General features: G+C 43.2%; 1 protein-coding gene across 1 annotated transcript; it reads right to left on the minus strand.

Annotated features, from left to right (window-relative positions):
- Positions 1-101: 101 nt before the first annotated feature.
- LOC125240289 lies at positions 102-15,184 on the minus strand. Its single transcript, XM_048148159.1, has 3 exons — positions 14,917-15,184; positions 13,632-14,517; positions 102-1,164 (listed from the first exon to the last, which is right to left on the minus strand). Exons 1-2 carry the CDS (start codon positions 15,122-15,124, stop codon positions 13,646-13,648), a joined length of 1,080 nt encoding a protein of 359 aa, XP_048004116.1. The 5' UTR covers positions 15,125-15,184; the 3' UTR covers positions 102-1,164; positions 13,632-13,645.
- Between the last annotated feature and the right edge of the window lie 1,683 nt (positions 15,185-16,867).

Below are 16,867 nucleotides of genomic sequence, written 5' to 3' on the forward strand. Positions count from 1 at the left end.
ACAAGGCAGATGTTTAGAGTTTCACTGCAAGTGGGGAGAGAGAAAAAAAAAAAAAATTAAACACATTCACATAATCAATAAATTTATTGAGTGGGCCTCAATATTGATTGATTTTACATTTCTTATATGTAGACACCCTAATCATTTAGTAGGTTGTATGTCAAAAATTGCATTAGCAAACTCGTTATTGGAGTAGTTAATTGTATCTCTCTTATAATATTTTAAGAATACGTTTGATTTGTCACTCCAACCTGCAGCTTTTCTCAACACATCTAGGCTAACGCCAGCCTTGTGGGCAGCTGACGTAGAAGCGTGGCGGGTGCTATGCGCACCAAACACGCTCACATCAATACCACTGTCAGCCAATATCTTTTTAACCCAGTGGCCAATTGTTTGAGATCCAACTTTTTTGTACGGCCTCTGGATACTTATAAAAAGGTGATCGTCAGACTGCTCACGTAAGGTCGCCGTCTTATCAATGTAAGTTTGTATTGCCAGTGCAGGGCATATATTAGGATTTTCGCGAATAAAGGGTAATTTAATCATTGGTTGAAAAGCTCCAGGTCGGGAAGTTTTAATTAAATCTGGCACTTTAATTACAATGGCATCGTTATCAATAGAAATATTTTTTAATTTAATCAGACTCAAAGTTTGCATCCGCTGTGCGGAAGCGATGGCCAGCAATGTGGCACACTTAAAAGCTAGGTCCTTAATCGAAATACTACTATACGGGTACAACTTTGATAGGTAATTTAAAACTTTAACAGGATCCCATGTTTGATCATATTTAGGTGTAGGAGGATTTAATCTGAATGCTCCTTTCAGAAACTGATTTATACAATAATTTGTGGTTATTTCTTTTCCGAGAACAATCGATAGTGCTGATCGATGAGAATTAAGTGTACTATAGCTGCCACCATTCTCAAATGACTCTGTTAAAAAAGATAAAAGTTGAGAAGGTGTAGCTTCGTAAAAATCATAATCATTCCTTTGACAAAATGTCCACCATGATCTTAATGATGAACTATACTGAGAAATGGTATTATCAGAAAAAGAGGCCAAGACAACCTTTAGGGAGCTATGAGGTGTTCCTCTCCTTATAAACGACTGCCCGATAACTTCGCGGCCACCAGGGAAAGGCTTGAGTGCAGTGGGTGGCAGGCTCTGAAAGGACAATGTAAAAGATATTTGTCAGGATCAAATATTAATTTATTTGATACGATTAATTGAGACCACAGCGGGTACCACGGCTGTGATGGCCAATTAGGTACTACTACAATGCCTTCGGCTTTATCGGCAATAATTTTGTGTAAGACTTTTATAATTAGGCAAAACGGCGGAAAGGCATAAAAAAATATGTTTTGCCAATTAAAAGTGAACGCATCTATTAACTCAGAGTGAGGGTCAAGTTTCCATGATGCAAACCTTTTACATTTGTTATTCTGTGAGCTTGCAAACAAGTCAAAGTCAGGTTTGCCAAATGACTTTATGATCTTTTTAAATGCATAATCGGAAAGTTCCCATTCTGTGTCTATCTTTATTTGACGTGACTCGCGATCTGCGATTTTATTATCTTCAGATTTTATATAAGAAGCAAAAATGTGAATATTTCGAATTTCACACCACTGCCAGATCTCTCTAGCTATATCATTCAGGTGGGTATGTTGAATACCCCCCATTCTGTTGATATAACATATGGCAGTGGTATTATCTATCCTTAATAAAATTTGACAGTCGCAATAACCTCGAGCAAACATTTTTAACCCATAGAAAGCGGCCTTCAACTCTAAAGCGTTAATATGCCAATCTAGTTTAGACTTGTCCCAATGCCCTCCTGTCGACTGGTCACCGCAGGCCGCACCCCAGCCTGTAGGGCAGGCATCAGTAAAAATCACGAGATCATAATGATTACTATTTATGGGACATGAAGATTCCTCAATATTATTAATCCACCACTGAAAATCTTTGTTTAGGTACGATTTTAGATTCATTGTTTTACTATAATTTTCAGTATAATTTAAAGCCAAAAACTTTTCTCTCTCAAATAATTTTGTATACAGCCAGCCATATCTTACAGCTGGGCAGGCTGAGGTTAATAAACCTATAAACTCGGCCAATTGCCTTATAGAACACTTTTTTAATTTTGAAAATTGTATAGCTTTTTCCTTCACACGTTTCTTTTTTTCATCTGTCAAGTTAATTGTCATATTTACATACAAAAACCATGCGAAAAAACCATGCGAATCGCAACTTTGGAAAATTCTGGAAAAATACCGCTAAATTGAGTCCGGGATCGAGCCTTCCTGTGAGTGTAGCCGACTATTCTGACCCTGCCGCGATTGCTAATGCTTTCCAGCGCCACTTCACAGTCGAACCCACTCTCCAAGCGCCTGAGATGCTGGATGCTGAGGCTGAAGATGATATCCCCCTTGTTAGATTTTCTGCCAAGCAAGTTGCTTCTAAAATTAGTAAGATGCATAAGGGTAAATCGCCGGGATATGACGGCCTCAGTATTGAGCATCTCAAGTATGCAGGTGAGCATCTTCCAATAGTTTTGTCAATGTTTTATAATTTATGTATTAGTCACAATTACTTACCTGATGAACTCATGAAAACAATAGTTGTGCCTGTCATAAAAAATAAAACCGGGGATGCTTCTGACATTTCCAATTACAGGCCTATATCGCTCGCCACTGTTGTGGCAAAGGTATTGGACGGTTTGCTGGACGACATTTTGGTTCAAAATACAAAACTAAATGACGCTCAATTCGGATTTAGGCCGGGTTTATCAACTGAAAGCGCAATCCTATGTCTTAAGCAGACCGTCCATTACTATACGTCACGTGAGACGCCGATATTTGCCTGTTTTCTGGATCTGTCAAAAGCGTTTGACACGGTGTCGTACGACCTACTATGGCGGAAACTACTTAAGGACACGACGGTCCCCCGTGTTATCATCTCATTGCTTCGGCATTGGTATGGGAACCAAAAAAATTGTGTCAAGTGGGCGGGCGCCTTGTCCGAGGAATACGTGATGCAGTGCGGGGTCAGACAGGGTGGTTTGAGCTCTCCGTTATTGTTTAATGTTTATATGAACGGCCTCATCGAGGAGCTCAGCAGCGCTTATGTCGGCTGTCACGTAGAAAACATATGTGTTAATAATTTAAGCTATGCTGATGACATGGTGTTGCTGAGCCCCTCGATGGGTGGTCTAATGAAATTGTTGAGCATTTGCGAAACGTATGCTGGGGCCCATGGGCTCAGGTACAATGCCTCGAAGAGCGAGCTCCTGCAATTTAAAGCAGGTAACAAAAGCTACATTATGCAGGAGGTTAAGTTGTGTGGAACTCCATTAAAGAGAGTGGATAAATTTAAGTACCTGGGCCACTGGGTCACAGACACACTGTCTGACGTCGAGGACATCGAGAGGGAACGCAGGGCCCTTTGTGTCCGCTGTAACATGTTGGCCCGCAGGTTTGCACGTGCTAGTAAAGAAGTGAAGCTCGTGCTGTTTAAAGCTTTTTGTCAAACTTTCTACACGTGCGGTCTGTGGGCTAACTTTACGCAGCGGGTATATAGCGCTCTAAGAGTCCAATACAACAATGCATTTAGGATGCTGTTTAGGCTGCCGCGGTATTGTAGCGCCTCAGCAATGTTTGCAGAGGCTAGAACAGACTGTTTTTACGCAATCATGAGGAAGCGTATCGCGTCACTTCTCACACGCAGTCGAGGCAGCACAAACGGCATCCTAAGTACATTGGCGCAGCGGTGTGACTCGCCCCTAGTCAAGCGGTATGTGCAGCTACACTCACCTGTAGCTGTGCTGCCGCGAAACTTGTAAATATATTAGGTTTTTGTTTGTTTCCGTCCTTGTATCTGTTTTGTTTAATGATTGTATCTTTTCTTGTTACTAACAATAGATGTATAGGTTGTTGTATTTACTAACCCTATGGACTTGATGGTTCGAAATAAAGTTATTTATTATTATTCCTCTTTATTTCTTTCAAATCTTAGGCTAGGCTGTTTATAATATGAATATAAAAGTAAAATACAAAACCACTTACAAAACAATATAAAACACATATAAACACATTATAAAAAACCTAACCTAGGGTGCCGCCAGCAGCGGGGCAGGGCCCAAGCTGCCGGTGGTTAGGGCCGCAGAGAGAGGAACCGTCGGACTATCCGCGCTGTGTCCAAGATCACCGCCTTCTGCATCTGGCCCTTGATCCAGCCACCTAGCGAGAGTCTCTTAAGATGTTGGTCGAGACTCTTCGCTATGAGACCGTTCGCTGAAACGACTATCGGAACAATGATCGTTGATTCAACATCCCACATGGCGGTTATCTCGTGAGCCAAGTCTAGGTACTTACTGGACTTGTCCTTCTCGGCTTTCACGAGATTCTCATCATGGGGGATGGTGATGTCAACGAGCACTGCCCGGCGTTGCAGTCGATCTATTATCACAATGTCAGGCTTATTGGCTACAATAGTCCTGTCAGTGATAATAGATCGATCCCAATAGAGCGTGGCACGACCATTTTCGAGAACTGGCGCAGGTAAGTACTTGTAGTACGGTACTTCGCGGTCCACAAGGCCGTATTGAAGAGCAAGTTGCTGGTGAATAATCCTGGCTACGAGATTATGTCTGTGCAAGTACTCGCCGTTAGCAAGATGAGAACAACCGGAAATAATATGCCTGAGTGACTCTCCGGGACGGCGGCATGCCCGACAAATGTCGACCGTACCGTCCTTCAGGATATATTTCCGGTAGTTGTTCGTCATCATAACTTCGTCCGCAATTGCACAGGCAAAACCCTCGGTTTCTCCGAAGAGGTCCCCGAATCGTAACCAGTTCACCGATGCGAGCAGATCTACATCGGGTCCCGTGAGGGCCTTGTAGAACCGCCCGTGTAGCTGCTTGCTCTCCCATACCGCCTTGCGGTCCGCAGTATTTAGTACCACAGGTTTGCGCCAGTTCTCTTTCGCCAAGGAGAGCGGCGTGAGGTTTCCGTCCACTGCCACCACATCACGATGCATCCCGCACTCGTTGTTAAGGAAGTAATTCCTGAGATTGTACACCTCACGGTTGTGGAGATCTTTGGCGTTTAGGAAGCCTCGACCTCCGCACTTCCGTGGGATGTACAATCTCATAACAGACGAGCGCGGGTGTAACATACGATGTGTGGTAAGCAGTGAACGGACCCTCCGATCCAGGGCGTCCAGCTCAGTCTGGGTCCACCGTAGTATGTCAAAGGAGTATGTGAGTAGAGGCATTACCCAGGCGTTAAAGGCGCGCACTTTGTTGCCTCCTGACAAAAGACTGTTAAGGACTTTTGTCAGCCGACTGAAAAAGCGCTCCTTCACCGACCGTCTAATGCCAACATCCTCAATACCCAACGACTGTGACATACCAAGGTACTTATAGGTTTCTGATTCAGAGATAGATCTGAACGACATCGTCTCAGAAAGTTGTAAATTTTCTGAATTTACAACCTCCCCCGCTGTACATGCATGACCGCACACTTATCGACACCAAACTCCATTCTGATGGCGGTACTGAAAACTTCTGTGGTTTTCAATAGCACCATCAGGTCTTGGGTGTTCGGTGCAAATAGTTTGAGATCGTCCATGTACAGAAGGTGAGAGATGACTTCACCCTCTCTCCGAAGCCGGCAACCTAGCCCAGAATCCTTCAGCAGCGTGCTGAGGGGATTCAGAGCTAGGCAGAACCATAATGGACTCAAACTGTCACCCTGGAATATTCCTCGCTCAATCCTTATGAAGTCCTGCGGGCCAGGGGGGCCATCCCTGCCTCCTGTTTGACGAAGGACTGTGGTCCACTGCCTCATACATGCAGCCAGGAAGGATATTAAAGCTGCATCAAGTTTATACAGCTCCAATACCCTTCTCAGCCATGAATGAGGCACCGAATCATAGGCCTTCTTATAGTCAATCCAAGCGGCCGAAATGGCCCCCTTGTTCCGCCGAACTTGTTGGCAGATGGTCATGTCTATGAGGAGGAGCTCTTTAGTACCACGGGACCCAACCCTACATCCATTTTGAGCGGGAGCCAGAATGTTGTTAGCGACAATATGCGCGTTAATTTTTGCTCTCAAAATGGATGTAAGGAGCTTGTAAAGTGTAGGCAAGCACGTGATGGGTCTGTAGTTTTTTGCTTCCGTGGTACTACCGGACTTATAGAGCAGGAAAGTAACACCAGTTGTTAGGGAAGGTGGGAGAGAACCAAGATCGAGGGCTTGTTGAAATTGCGTTGCCAAACGCGAGTGCGAGCATCGAAACCATTTTAGCCAGAAGTTGTGCAATCCGTCCGGTCCAGGACTTTTCCAGTTCTGTGCCGTACGGGTAGCACAACTTACGTCGTCGGGGCTGATGGTGATAGCCCCCATAGGCTCGATGCTCTCGCACTCGCGTTCGACAACGGTCATCCACTCACCCTCCGTGTGTTCGACGGGCACCGACCAGATGCTACGCCAGAAATCAGACATGGCAGTAGCATCCGGCAGCCGCACGTCAGACACACGAGGGTCGGTTTCCTCCCACCTTCGGTATACTTTCCTTTGGTCGCTTTGAAAAAGACGATTCTGCTGGAATCGGTCCACACGCTTTCTGTAGCGGCGAATACGGCTTGCCCATGCATAGACTTTCTGCTTCAGGAAGTCGATGCGCTCTGTGACATTGGCCAAATAGTCGCGGGGCCTGATGTCCGTCCCCGCGAACGCCTGGTTCACAAAGCGCATTACTCGGGGCGATTATTACCCCTCTGAAGCAGATCAGCTTTGCAATGAGAGTCCTAAACGAGTTGATACGACGTTCGATCCGTACTTGCCATGCAGGGACACCTTCGGCGGTCCTAGTTGCACGGTCAGCGTCCGGAAACTTGACTCGAGCAACACGGCACGCCGCGATGGCCCCGCAGTACATGATCGAGTGTGTATCATCTAGATCTTTACTAGTCCGCATATATGGATCTAGTAAAGCATTTAAGGCTCCTATTAGCGCTAGATTGCGTCTATTCATGGGCAGACGTGGTAATCGTGGCCTAGGATTGCTTGTGGAGCGATACTGCGTAATCGCCTCTTCCAAAGACCTCCTCAGTTGCTCATTGGCAGGCTCACTCTCGCTCTGACTCGCGAAGTCCCCGCCGTCGTTACCGGAATCAACCCGCGGCGCCTCCGGTGCCAGGTCGGGTTCGGGCACCGGGTCCGGCGACATGGCGGGCAAATCCGCCCCGAGGTAGGGTCCGCGCGAGTAGCGAGAGCCTCCTGGCGGAGCCGATCAAGTGTGGCGTCATCCAACCGCTTTGACCGCTGAATGACGCGCACCTGATCCGATAGCCGCTGCTCCGATACGGTGGTGGATGGCTCGAGTGCCTGAAACAGAAGCAGCATTCTCGAACGGTACGCGGATAGCCGGGTTCCCCCCTCTGTGGCCCCGTAATAGGCGCGCATGACATTCTCGTTTATTTCTCGAGTCCATGTCATGCGACGCACTACACCACCGGCAGCGGGAGCCGTGGGCGGGGCAGGATGTCCCGCAGGCCCCAAGCGTGCCGGCAGCGGTGGCCGCCCTCGTCGCGCAGGTGGTCGTGGCGGCGGCGGCGGCGGCCCGCTCTCGTCGCTCGACTCGCTGGTGTCGGCCGCGGTGGCGAACTCGTCACTCGACGGCGGTTGCGAGGAGACGGACGAGGCGGGCGAGGGTGGTGGGCGTGCGTTTACTCGTGGTGACGCTTGTAGAGCTCGTGTTTTACTTCTCGTAATCATTTCTGTTCTATGTACATGTTGAACTTATTTCTTTTGCAGCTTCAAGCCCAATTTTGTGATGGCATCATGTCATGTCCGGGGCAATATTTTCCACATAAATAAGATTAAAAAGCAACATGTAAACATAAAATGTAAAAAATTATAGAAGAGAATTTCGAAAACACGTCTGACGTTGACAGCGTCATTTTTTTTTTTTTTTTTTTTTTTATTATTATTATTATTATTATTATTATATTTTCAGTATTAAATAAAAAACCTAAGAAAATACACGAAGTGTTAGGACGCATTTTACTTTTTTTAGTATTGATAATGTTACGATATTTAATTTTATGGGGGGTTTCCTTTAGCTAACGCCAAAATAAAAAAAAACAACAGTTGAAGAGGAACCAGGTATTTATTGAATTCAGGAAAAAAAATCTAAATTGTTTATGCTAATTTGTTAACCTAGATACACGGTAACAATTGTTTGCCGAGGGCTAGCTCACGAGAACAATAATGTTGAGTTTATATTTTAAGGGAACAAACGTGGGTCAGCGAGCTCTAAATTATCATTACTGATAGAAACGGATACAGCGGTCAATATATATTAAGGTAGTTACACGGAAGGGCGCCAGAACCGAAAGGCCGGTTCATTCAGTCAATAAGTAAACGTGGAAAGATCTGACCTCGAAACACCACAACTGCCACGTCAGCAGCCTTGGGGTGAAACGTCGGGAGTAGGTAGAACAGCAGCAAACTGCTGCCCACAAGTTACCGGAACACCAGGGGGATCTCTCGCGGCCGGCGCGAGGTTTAGGCGACGCGGCGTGAACCCTGGAATGGTTATACCAGTCTGTAAGTAAAATTCCTAAAGATGGTGCCCGTAAGGGGGGTTTATACCGCCCGCAGGACACGGGGGCTACCTTGGAATTTAAATTTCGAACGACAACGCGTTCCGTGAAACGACCTACTGCTAATTTGGAAGATATACATAACCTACGGAACAAGTTGGCTTCCAACAAGGTTTAAAAAATGTATGACTTACCGTTGATGGAGAAAGGGCCAGCAGAGGGCAAAATTGCACCTATTTCGACATCCGGGCACGCTGGGCGTCGCCTATCACCATCAGAACATGGTTTTATTCACGTCCGATTCCGGGGCTGGAAAATATGCAACGCTTCGTTAGAAACTAACCAACTAAAAAGAAATACACAACCGAATCACTATTGAAACTCACTCAAACGGGCGATTGCGCCCGATTTTAGCTTGGGCCAACGATATCCCTTCAACTCTCTCTCCGGCAAAAAGAAATCCCATCTCATTCGCCATTTTGGACGGGACTAGTGTTGCCAAGCCTAAATCGGCTCGCACCGCAAACAGCCGGCTCCGGACGTTCAATGGAAATTAAGTCAACAATAAAATATAATACTGAACTCTTCGCGATTAACGCGGAGCTAAAAAAAAAACCCATAATTAAGTCTGGTTACGAATAAAAGGAAGGAAGGCAAACGCCCGATGACGATTTACTTCTATTTTTCAAAATGGCAACTATGATCCACGTAAGTCCATAGAGGAATACAAGAGTGCAGCTATCCCACGCTAGATGGCGCAAGAAACCGATCAGGTATCCTCCGGTCGAAGACTTCCCGCCTATTTCCGACAGAGGGCGGTAGAAGGCGTAACCTACGCCTTGCATTCTTAAATTTATTACTTTATTAAGGAGAATGAAATTTTATTGTTACAATACTCCCTTCCCCAGAGAAAATTTTGACGTAGGCAAAATTTTGAGCTGGTCTCCAGCTCCAACTACAGGAAATATCGGTAATATAACAGCTACAACTTGAAATCTAAAATCGATAATAAAAAAAAACCATCAAAATCGAACCCACGCACTAAACCAGATAAGAATACCTTTTTTTTTTTTAAGTAAATTACTACAAAACGTCGCATCGTCTATATTTCTTGGCGGCACAGCGAGCTGTACCAGACAGCGGGCTGTACGTCCAAGCGATATAACGGAAGACGGCTTATAGCTAAATGAAATTTCCCTAACTAATATCGGTGACAGCTAAGAATACGAAAATCAGACAATAACACCAGGACAACGAAGCGTATCTACCGGCAGCGTCTATCTACGACACAGGACGGAACGTTTCGACACAACATAATACATACAAAGGTTGACTGCACAGACCACGTCTCAGGCGACGCAAGTCTGTCGGTCCGACAACACAAAAGAACGTCAACGTTCACGCATATGATTTAAGCCATACCGCAAAGCGTCAACAAGGGTACAACACTGCTATTAAGAATTCTCCGTTTAAATCCGCAAGAATCCGACCAGCCAGTGAAGCTGGAATGCTGGTTTAAAACGCCAGCACCCAGAAAACTACGTGAAGAGAACTTTTAAATCGTTCACTCACCACCAAACATCAAAAGGTAATACGTTTGTGTACAGACGTAACCGTACCATCTGGACACAACGTAAGAACTCCCACTCCCAACACATAAAAGGAAAAACGCCTGCCTTCATCGAAACAAACACACAACACAATCACCGATAAACTGGTAAGCCAGTAACCGACTACTTCGTAAACGTCGCTAAAGGTAAAAAATAATCTCGATTTAAGTCGAGAAAAAGGGAAAAAGCAAAAGAAATAAGTACCAAATAACTCTCAGTTTATTTGGCCTTTGAACTCCAAGATAAGATTCAACTTTATATTTTATGAATAAAAAAAAAGTTAAGAAACGCCTCAGCAATAAATGTGCCTGACTATACACACACTGCACCACCCATTAGTAATAACATAATATTAATTTTATTTTAAATTTAAATCTCCGCCAGAAAATAATATTAAAAAAAAAAATGCTCCGCTGACCGACGTTGTTCCCCCATTACACTTATCATGAGGTGCATACTTATTTAGCTACCTACTTATAAGTACAAAAACTTTCCCTAAGGGAATAAAATTTTAATAAAGTTAACTTAAATTATAAGGTTTAACACCTCTGCATAACTGTCCATCTCAAAACGATGCACCTTTCTAACTATTCAACATCCAACGTTAACTTAAATTAAGTTAAAATTTTTATATATTTGAAGTCTCCACAGTCCAATATGAAAAGACATCCTGTATCAAATGATACAGTAAATAGTACATGCAAATTTTAAACACTGTAAGTAATTACCGAAATATTTATAGTAAGGTGGGCATTGCCACATGATATTCAAACTCATATTTATGTAATAAATTATAACCGCTACTAATAATTACTGTAACCTCCCACAAAGGGAGAATAATAACATTATCAACTTTTAAATTTAAAACGTAACACTTTTTCTTTACACAACCGTCCGTTAACATTAAGGCACCTTAGTTATGGTTACCCAAAATGCATACAATCTCTAAATATAAAAAAAAATAGAAATAAAATTGTTACAACTCCACACTGGGTCCCGGTAACCCATAAAAGAATAAAATTATTTATACGAATAGTAATGTATGTAATTAGTAGTAAGTATTTAAAAAAAAACTATCTTTCCAAACACTGAAAATATTATCGGAAATAATTCCGCACAACTATTAAGAGGTACTTGCAGCTACAATGGCACACAATTACTTATAATTAAAAAAAACAAAAGTACCTACTTAATTACAATTATACAAGCCGCACCGTTTCTACCAGAAATTCCTCTAGCTAACAATGTGACTAAAGAGGCTCGCTGATATAACGCCCCACGTTGGGCGCCACTGTTACGATATTTAATTTTATGGGGGGTTTCCTTTAGCTAACGCCAAAATAAAAAAAAACAACAGTTGAAGAGGAACCAGGTATTTATTGAATTCAGGAAAAAAAATCTAAATTGTTTATGCTAATTTGTTAACCTAGATACACGGTAACAATTGTTTGCCGAGGGCTAGCTCACGAGAACAATAATGTTGAGTTTATATTTTAAGGGAACAAACGTGGGTCAGCGAGCTCTAAATTATCATTACTGATAGAAACGGATACAGCGGTCAATATATATTAAGGTAGTTACACGGAAGGGCGCCAGAACCGAAAGGCCGGTTCATTCAGTCAATAAGTAAACGTGGAAAGATCTGACCTCGAAACACCACAACTGCCACGTCAGCAGCCTTGGGGTGAAACGTCGGGAGTAGGTAGAACAGCAGCAAACTGCTGCCCACAAGTTACCGGAACACCAGGGGATCTCTCGCGGCCGGCGCGAGGTTTAGGCGACGCGGCGTGAACCCTGGAATGGTTATACCAGTCTGTAAGTAAAATTCCTAAAGATGGTGCCCGTAAGGGGGTTTATACCGCCCGCAGGACACGGGGGCTACCTTGGAATTTAAATTTCGAACGACAACGCGTTCCGTGAAACGACCTACTGCTAATTTGGAAGATATACATAACCTACGGAACAAGTTGGCTTCCAACAAGGTTTAAAAAATGTATGACTTACCGTTGATGGAGAAAGGGCCAGCAGAGGGCAAAATTGCACCTATTTCGACATCCGGGCACGCTGGGCGTCGCCTATCACCATCAGAACATGGTTTTATTCACGTCCGATTCCGGGGCTGGAAAATATGCAACGCTTCGTTAGAAACTAACCAACTAAAAAGAAATACACAACCGAATCACTATTGAAACTCACTCAGACGGGCGATTGCGCCCGATTTTAGCTTGGGCCAACGATATCCCTTCAACTCTCTCTCCGGCAAAAAGAAATCCCATCTCATTCGCCATTTTGGACGGGACTAGTGTTGCCAAGCCTAAATCGGCTCGCACCGCAAACAGCCGGCTCCGGACGTTCAATGGAAATTAAGTCAACAATAAAATATAATACTGAACTCTTCGCGATTAACGCGGAGCTAAAAAAAAAAACCCATAATTAAGTCTGGTTACGAATAAAAGGAAGGAAGGCAAACGCCCGATGACGATTTACTTCTATTTTTCAAAATGGCAACTATGATCCACGTAAGTCCATAGAGGAATACAAGAGTGCAGCTATCCCACGCTAGATGGCGCAAGAAACCGATCAGGTATCCTCCGGTCGAAGACTTCCCGCCTATTTCCGACAGAGGGCGGTAGAAGGCGTAACCTACGCCTTGCATTCTTAAATTTATTACTTTATTAAGGAGAATGAAATTTTATTGTTACAATAATGAATCCTAAAGATTCTAAAAACGACCTTGTCATCTGAACATTTTGTAAGCAATCCCAGTAAGACTTGCCTATACAAAGAAAGTCGTCTAGGTATTGAACCGACATCAAACCTAGGTTTCGTAAATGTTGCACAACAGGTTTTAATAGTTTCGTAAACATATACGGGGCGGTGCAGAGGCCGAACGCTAATACGTTAAATTCAAATAATTGTGAATTCCAACAGAATCGTAACATTTTTCTATCATTTTCGGCAATAGACACCAGAAAATATGCATCTTTAAGATCAATGGTTGCCATAAAGTCATTATAATTTAACAATTTTAAAACAGTACGGTGGTCTTCCATCTTAAAATGTTGCACGTCTACAAACTTATTTAAATCTTTCAAATTTAAAATAAATCTACAACTACCGTCTGGTTTCGGAACCGTAAAAATAGGTGAGATAAATTGACCTTCACACGGTTCACAGGGTGAAATAATTCCATTTGTTAACATATCAGTTATACACGCATTGATTAATTTGGTTTCGTTACTAGAATAGCAACGATCTTTAGGTAACGAAGATTGAGTAGGCTTATCCTTAAAGGGTATAGAATAGCCCCTGATCCATGATAAAACCGTGGGATCTTGTGTTAACTCACACCAGTTTTTATAAAAATATTTTAATCTCCCCGTGAGTGGAATGTCATGGTAGTGTACCTGCGACGCGGTGCTCAGCGTCTCCTCCCTCGCTGACGATGATGGTAGCTCGAGCGGCTCGTCGACGGTTCGTAGCGGCGATCCCTGCCATCCCTGGTCGTCGGCGCGGGCGCTGGTTGTCTGCGGGCAGCGGCGTACGGGCGTGTCTCGGCGGCTGCTGTCCGCGACGCCCCCCGTGAGTTTAAAGCCCCTCGATGAGGTTGAGTGGCTGGAACGACCCTGGATTGCACCCGCGGCGTGTACACGGGCTTTAATTCTAGTCCCGATTTCTCAATTGCCTTAGACGACTTCAAGTGGTCGGCCAGATCAGATCCAAATAGGTATTCGTCCAATTTACTGTCTCTGATAGTATCGCGAGTCTGTTTATTCAGAGTATTTATTATGGAGTATCGACGTGATTGTGATTCTCTGTAGTGGTAATCGCATAACAAGCGTCCTGCATCGCTTAGGTATTTTATTAGGTCTTGAGAAGACGGGTTGCTACCAAATGCGACGCTTAATGCTTTTCCTAGGGCTGCAATACCGCTAGACAGCTGATTTTGCTTATTTTCACTGAAGTTATCTTTTTTCAAATTCACTTCAGTAAGTGCCGCCTTTATTTCTAAATTAAGTTTTGGCGCCTTTAAATTACTACAATTTTCGGGGACAGGGTATAATTTAATCAATTCAGATTTTATTTCCTTTTGTAGCCCGTTCAACAAAATATGTTGCCATCTAGTTGAAATATCCTTGTGTAATTTTTCGCCAAAAGTGGTCTGATTTTGGGGGTCATCTCCTAAGATGCTTAAAATATTAGGGTCCAACTCAGGTTCCACGTTCGTAGTCTGCTCGGCGTTATCTACATTGTTTTCATTTACACAATCTTCATTTTCGATATCTTTATTATCTGCAATGCAAAAAAAACAAAGCGCTGACATGCATGTAACAGCAAACAGCAATGTCTAAACACTCAAGTTGTAGGTAGAAATTTTACACTACCTACGCACCTTTGCGATTCAACAATTAATGGCCATAAAGGCACCTATGATTATCAACGCGATATACGCGGAAATTATCAAATAACAATCCATATAGGATGTTATTGTCAGGTCATTTAAGTAGGTACTCAACACTATTACAAGTGGAGATTTAACATTCCGTATAGGAAGTTAACTTGTATTAAGCCACACGATATACGTGAGCCAATACGTAGGTACATCGAAGATTAAAAGATGAAAAATAACTTTTCTTCGGAATTATATGTTTTTTTTTGGCGGTAGATTACTAATCAGTCAGCACTACCTACCTGGTTCAGTAAATTCCATGTCGCGCAACGGCGACTGCACTTCCGATTGATGACCGTCTATATTCACGTCTATATTTTCCTGTTCAATGGACGGCGAGCGCGAATAACTTCGTCGACAGTTTTGTAACCGTTTTTCCAGTTTTTTAACTTTCTTTAATATACTGTCGTAATCGTCGTCCCTTGAACGCGATCTTTTTCTTTTTCCCATGGCGATGACGAGATCTTTTTGTGCGCGTACGAAGTAGGGAATACGATAAATTAATAACTGAATATTATATATACGTGTGACCTCGACCGCACAAAAACGCGTAATGGCGCGAGCCCCGGTTCCCACTACCACCAGGAGCGTGCGAGTGAGACGGAAAAACTAGTTTTTGCGTTGGGCTCTAAATGTGTGACCGAGACAGCATCATTCCGTGTACTGCTGCCTTGTAAACTTAAATCGTCTTCGGTTGAAGCTCGAAGTATAATTTCGAAGCACGATAGCGGAAGCTTCCCTGGAACCCCACAGATCTATGCTTTGGCACAATCACCTGAAATGGCAAAGTCCGCTAAATTTGGAAGAATAAAGTGACAGAATGGAGAAGTAACCAGCAGAGTTATAGACTACTAGCTTTTACCCGCGGCTTCGCTCGCGTCAAATTCCAAAATTGCGGAATGCTCCATACAAACTTCCACCCCCCATTTTAGGGAAGTGGGGAGTTAGAAAGAGACAAAAAGTAGCCTGTCACTCTCTATCCCTTCAACTAACTCTACTTAAAAAATCACGTGAATTTGTCGCTCCGTTTTGACGTGAAAGACGGACAAACAAACAGACACACACTTTCCCATTTATAATATTATTATGGATCAACCAAATCTTGGCACTAAAAAAGATGGCAAATTTTAATTCATATCGGCCAATTGTCTTAAAGCGCGTGACTACCTAAACCTTGACTGGAGGAAACATCAACGAGCCATAACATTTAAAAATTGATTGAAAATGTAGGGGTGAAGGCTTACCGTCACTGGAAAAAAATAAATTTGCGCCTTTTTTTGGGGTTTCACCTTCCGCCGTACGTAGGCAAAAAGGTACAAAAGGAACGCTTATTTTGCGACTCTGTCTGTCGATCTGTCTATCACATTACTAAACATCTCGAGAACTACTAATGCTATTCGATTTTTTAGTGACAAGATTCGCTTGATCGTCTATATTTGTCAATTTACAATCGACCCTACATACTCCACTGTGCCCCGGGGCTGCAGTGTGGGTAATAGCGTGATTTACGGCGCCAACACGGATGCAGGCGCATTCACCAGCTCACGTCACGTGTAGATATCGGAACTGCCGACCTTTAGGTAAATAGACTTGTAGCTCTGCCGGCGTAGCCGAAAGGCAATCGCTGACGCCAGGCGCCGACAGAAATGCAGTCTGGCTGGCTCTGAAAGAAAGAGAAAGAAAGAAAGAAAATATTTATTTGCTTAAACATGGTAATTGGATACAGATGTTTAAAGTAATTACTAATTAAATTGTATCACATGCTTAGCCAAAACAAATATGGCATGCAAATTAACTTAAAACTAAAATATAAAGATTGTACATAATCACACGCAATTCAGAGTTCAATATAAATACATTATAAACACATTTAACTAACAATAATTACATTTAATAAATAATAATACGCAATCGCATTTAATAAGAAAGGTCAAATGAAATTACAAGAAGAAAGTCGCTCCAATACGCAAGAGCGATAGAAGATAGCTACGATGCAGATCACAACACACGAAACAGAACAGATCGTGAGCGTCTGTGCATTTGGCTACGTACCTATAATGTGTTACTCGATAGACAAACGTGTATATAGCAAAATCATTCATTCATTCGTTCATTTATTATTCATTCATTCAAGCACCCAGTGTGTCCCTGGACTGTGTGTGTGGCTAATATCGTTGTTTTGCGGCGCCAACA

Source organism: Leguminivora glycinivorella, chromosome 27, assembly GCF_023078275.1.
Source record: "Leguminivora glycinivorella isolate SPB_JAAS2020 chromosome 27, LegGlyc_1.1, whole genome shotgun sequence".
In the NCBI taxonomy this organism is placed as follows: domain Eukaryota; kingdom Metazoa; phylum Arthropoda; class Insecta; order Lepidoptera; family Tortricidae; genus Leguminivora; species Leguminivora glycinivorella.

Coding starts and splice junctions, on each gene's coding strand:
- LOC125240289 (XM_048148159.1), bottom strand. CDS start 15,124: ATGGGAAAAAGAAAAAGATCGCGTTCAAGGGACGACGATTACGACAGT. Junction 14,518..14,916: donor CATGGAATTTACTGAACCAG/GTAGGTAGTGCT, acceptor TTTGCATTGCAG/ATAATAAAGATATCGAAAAT.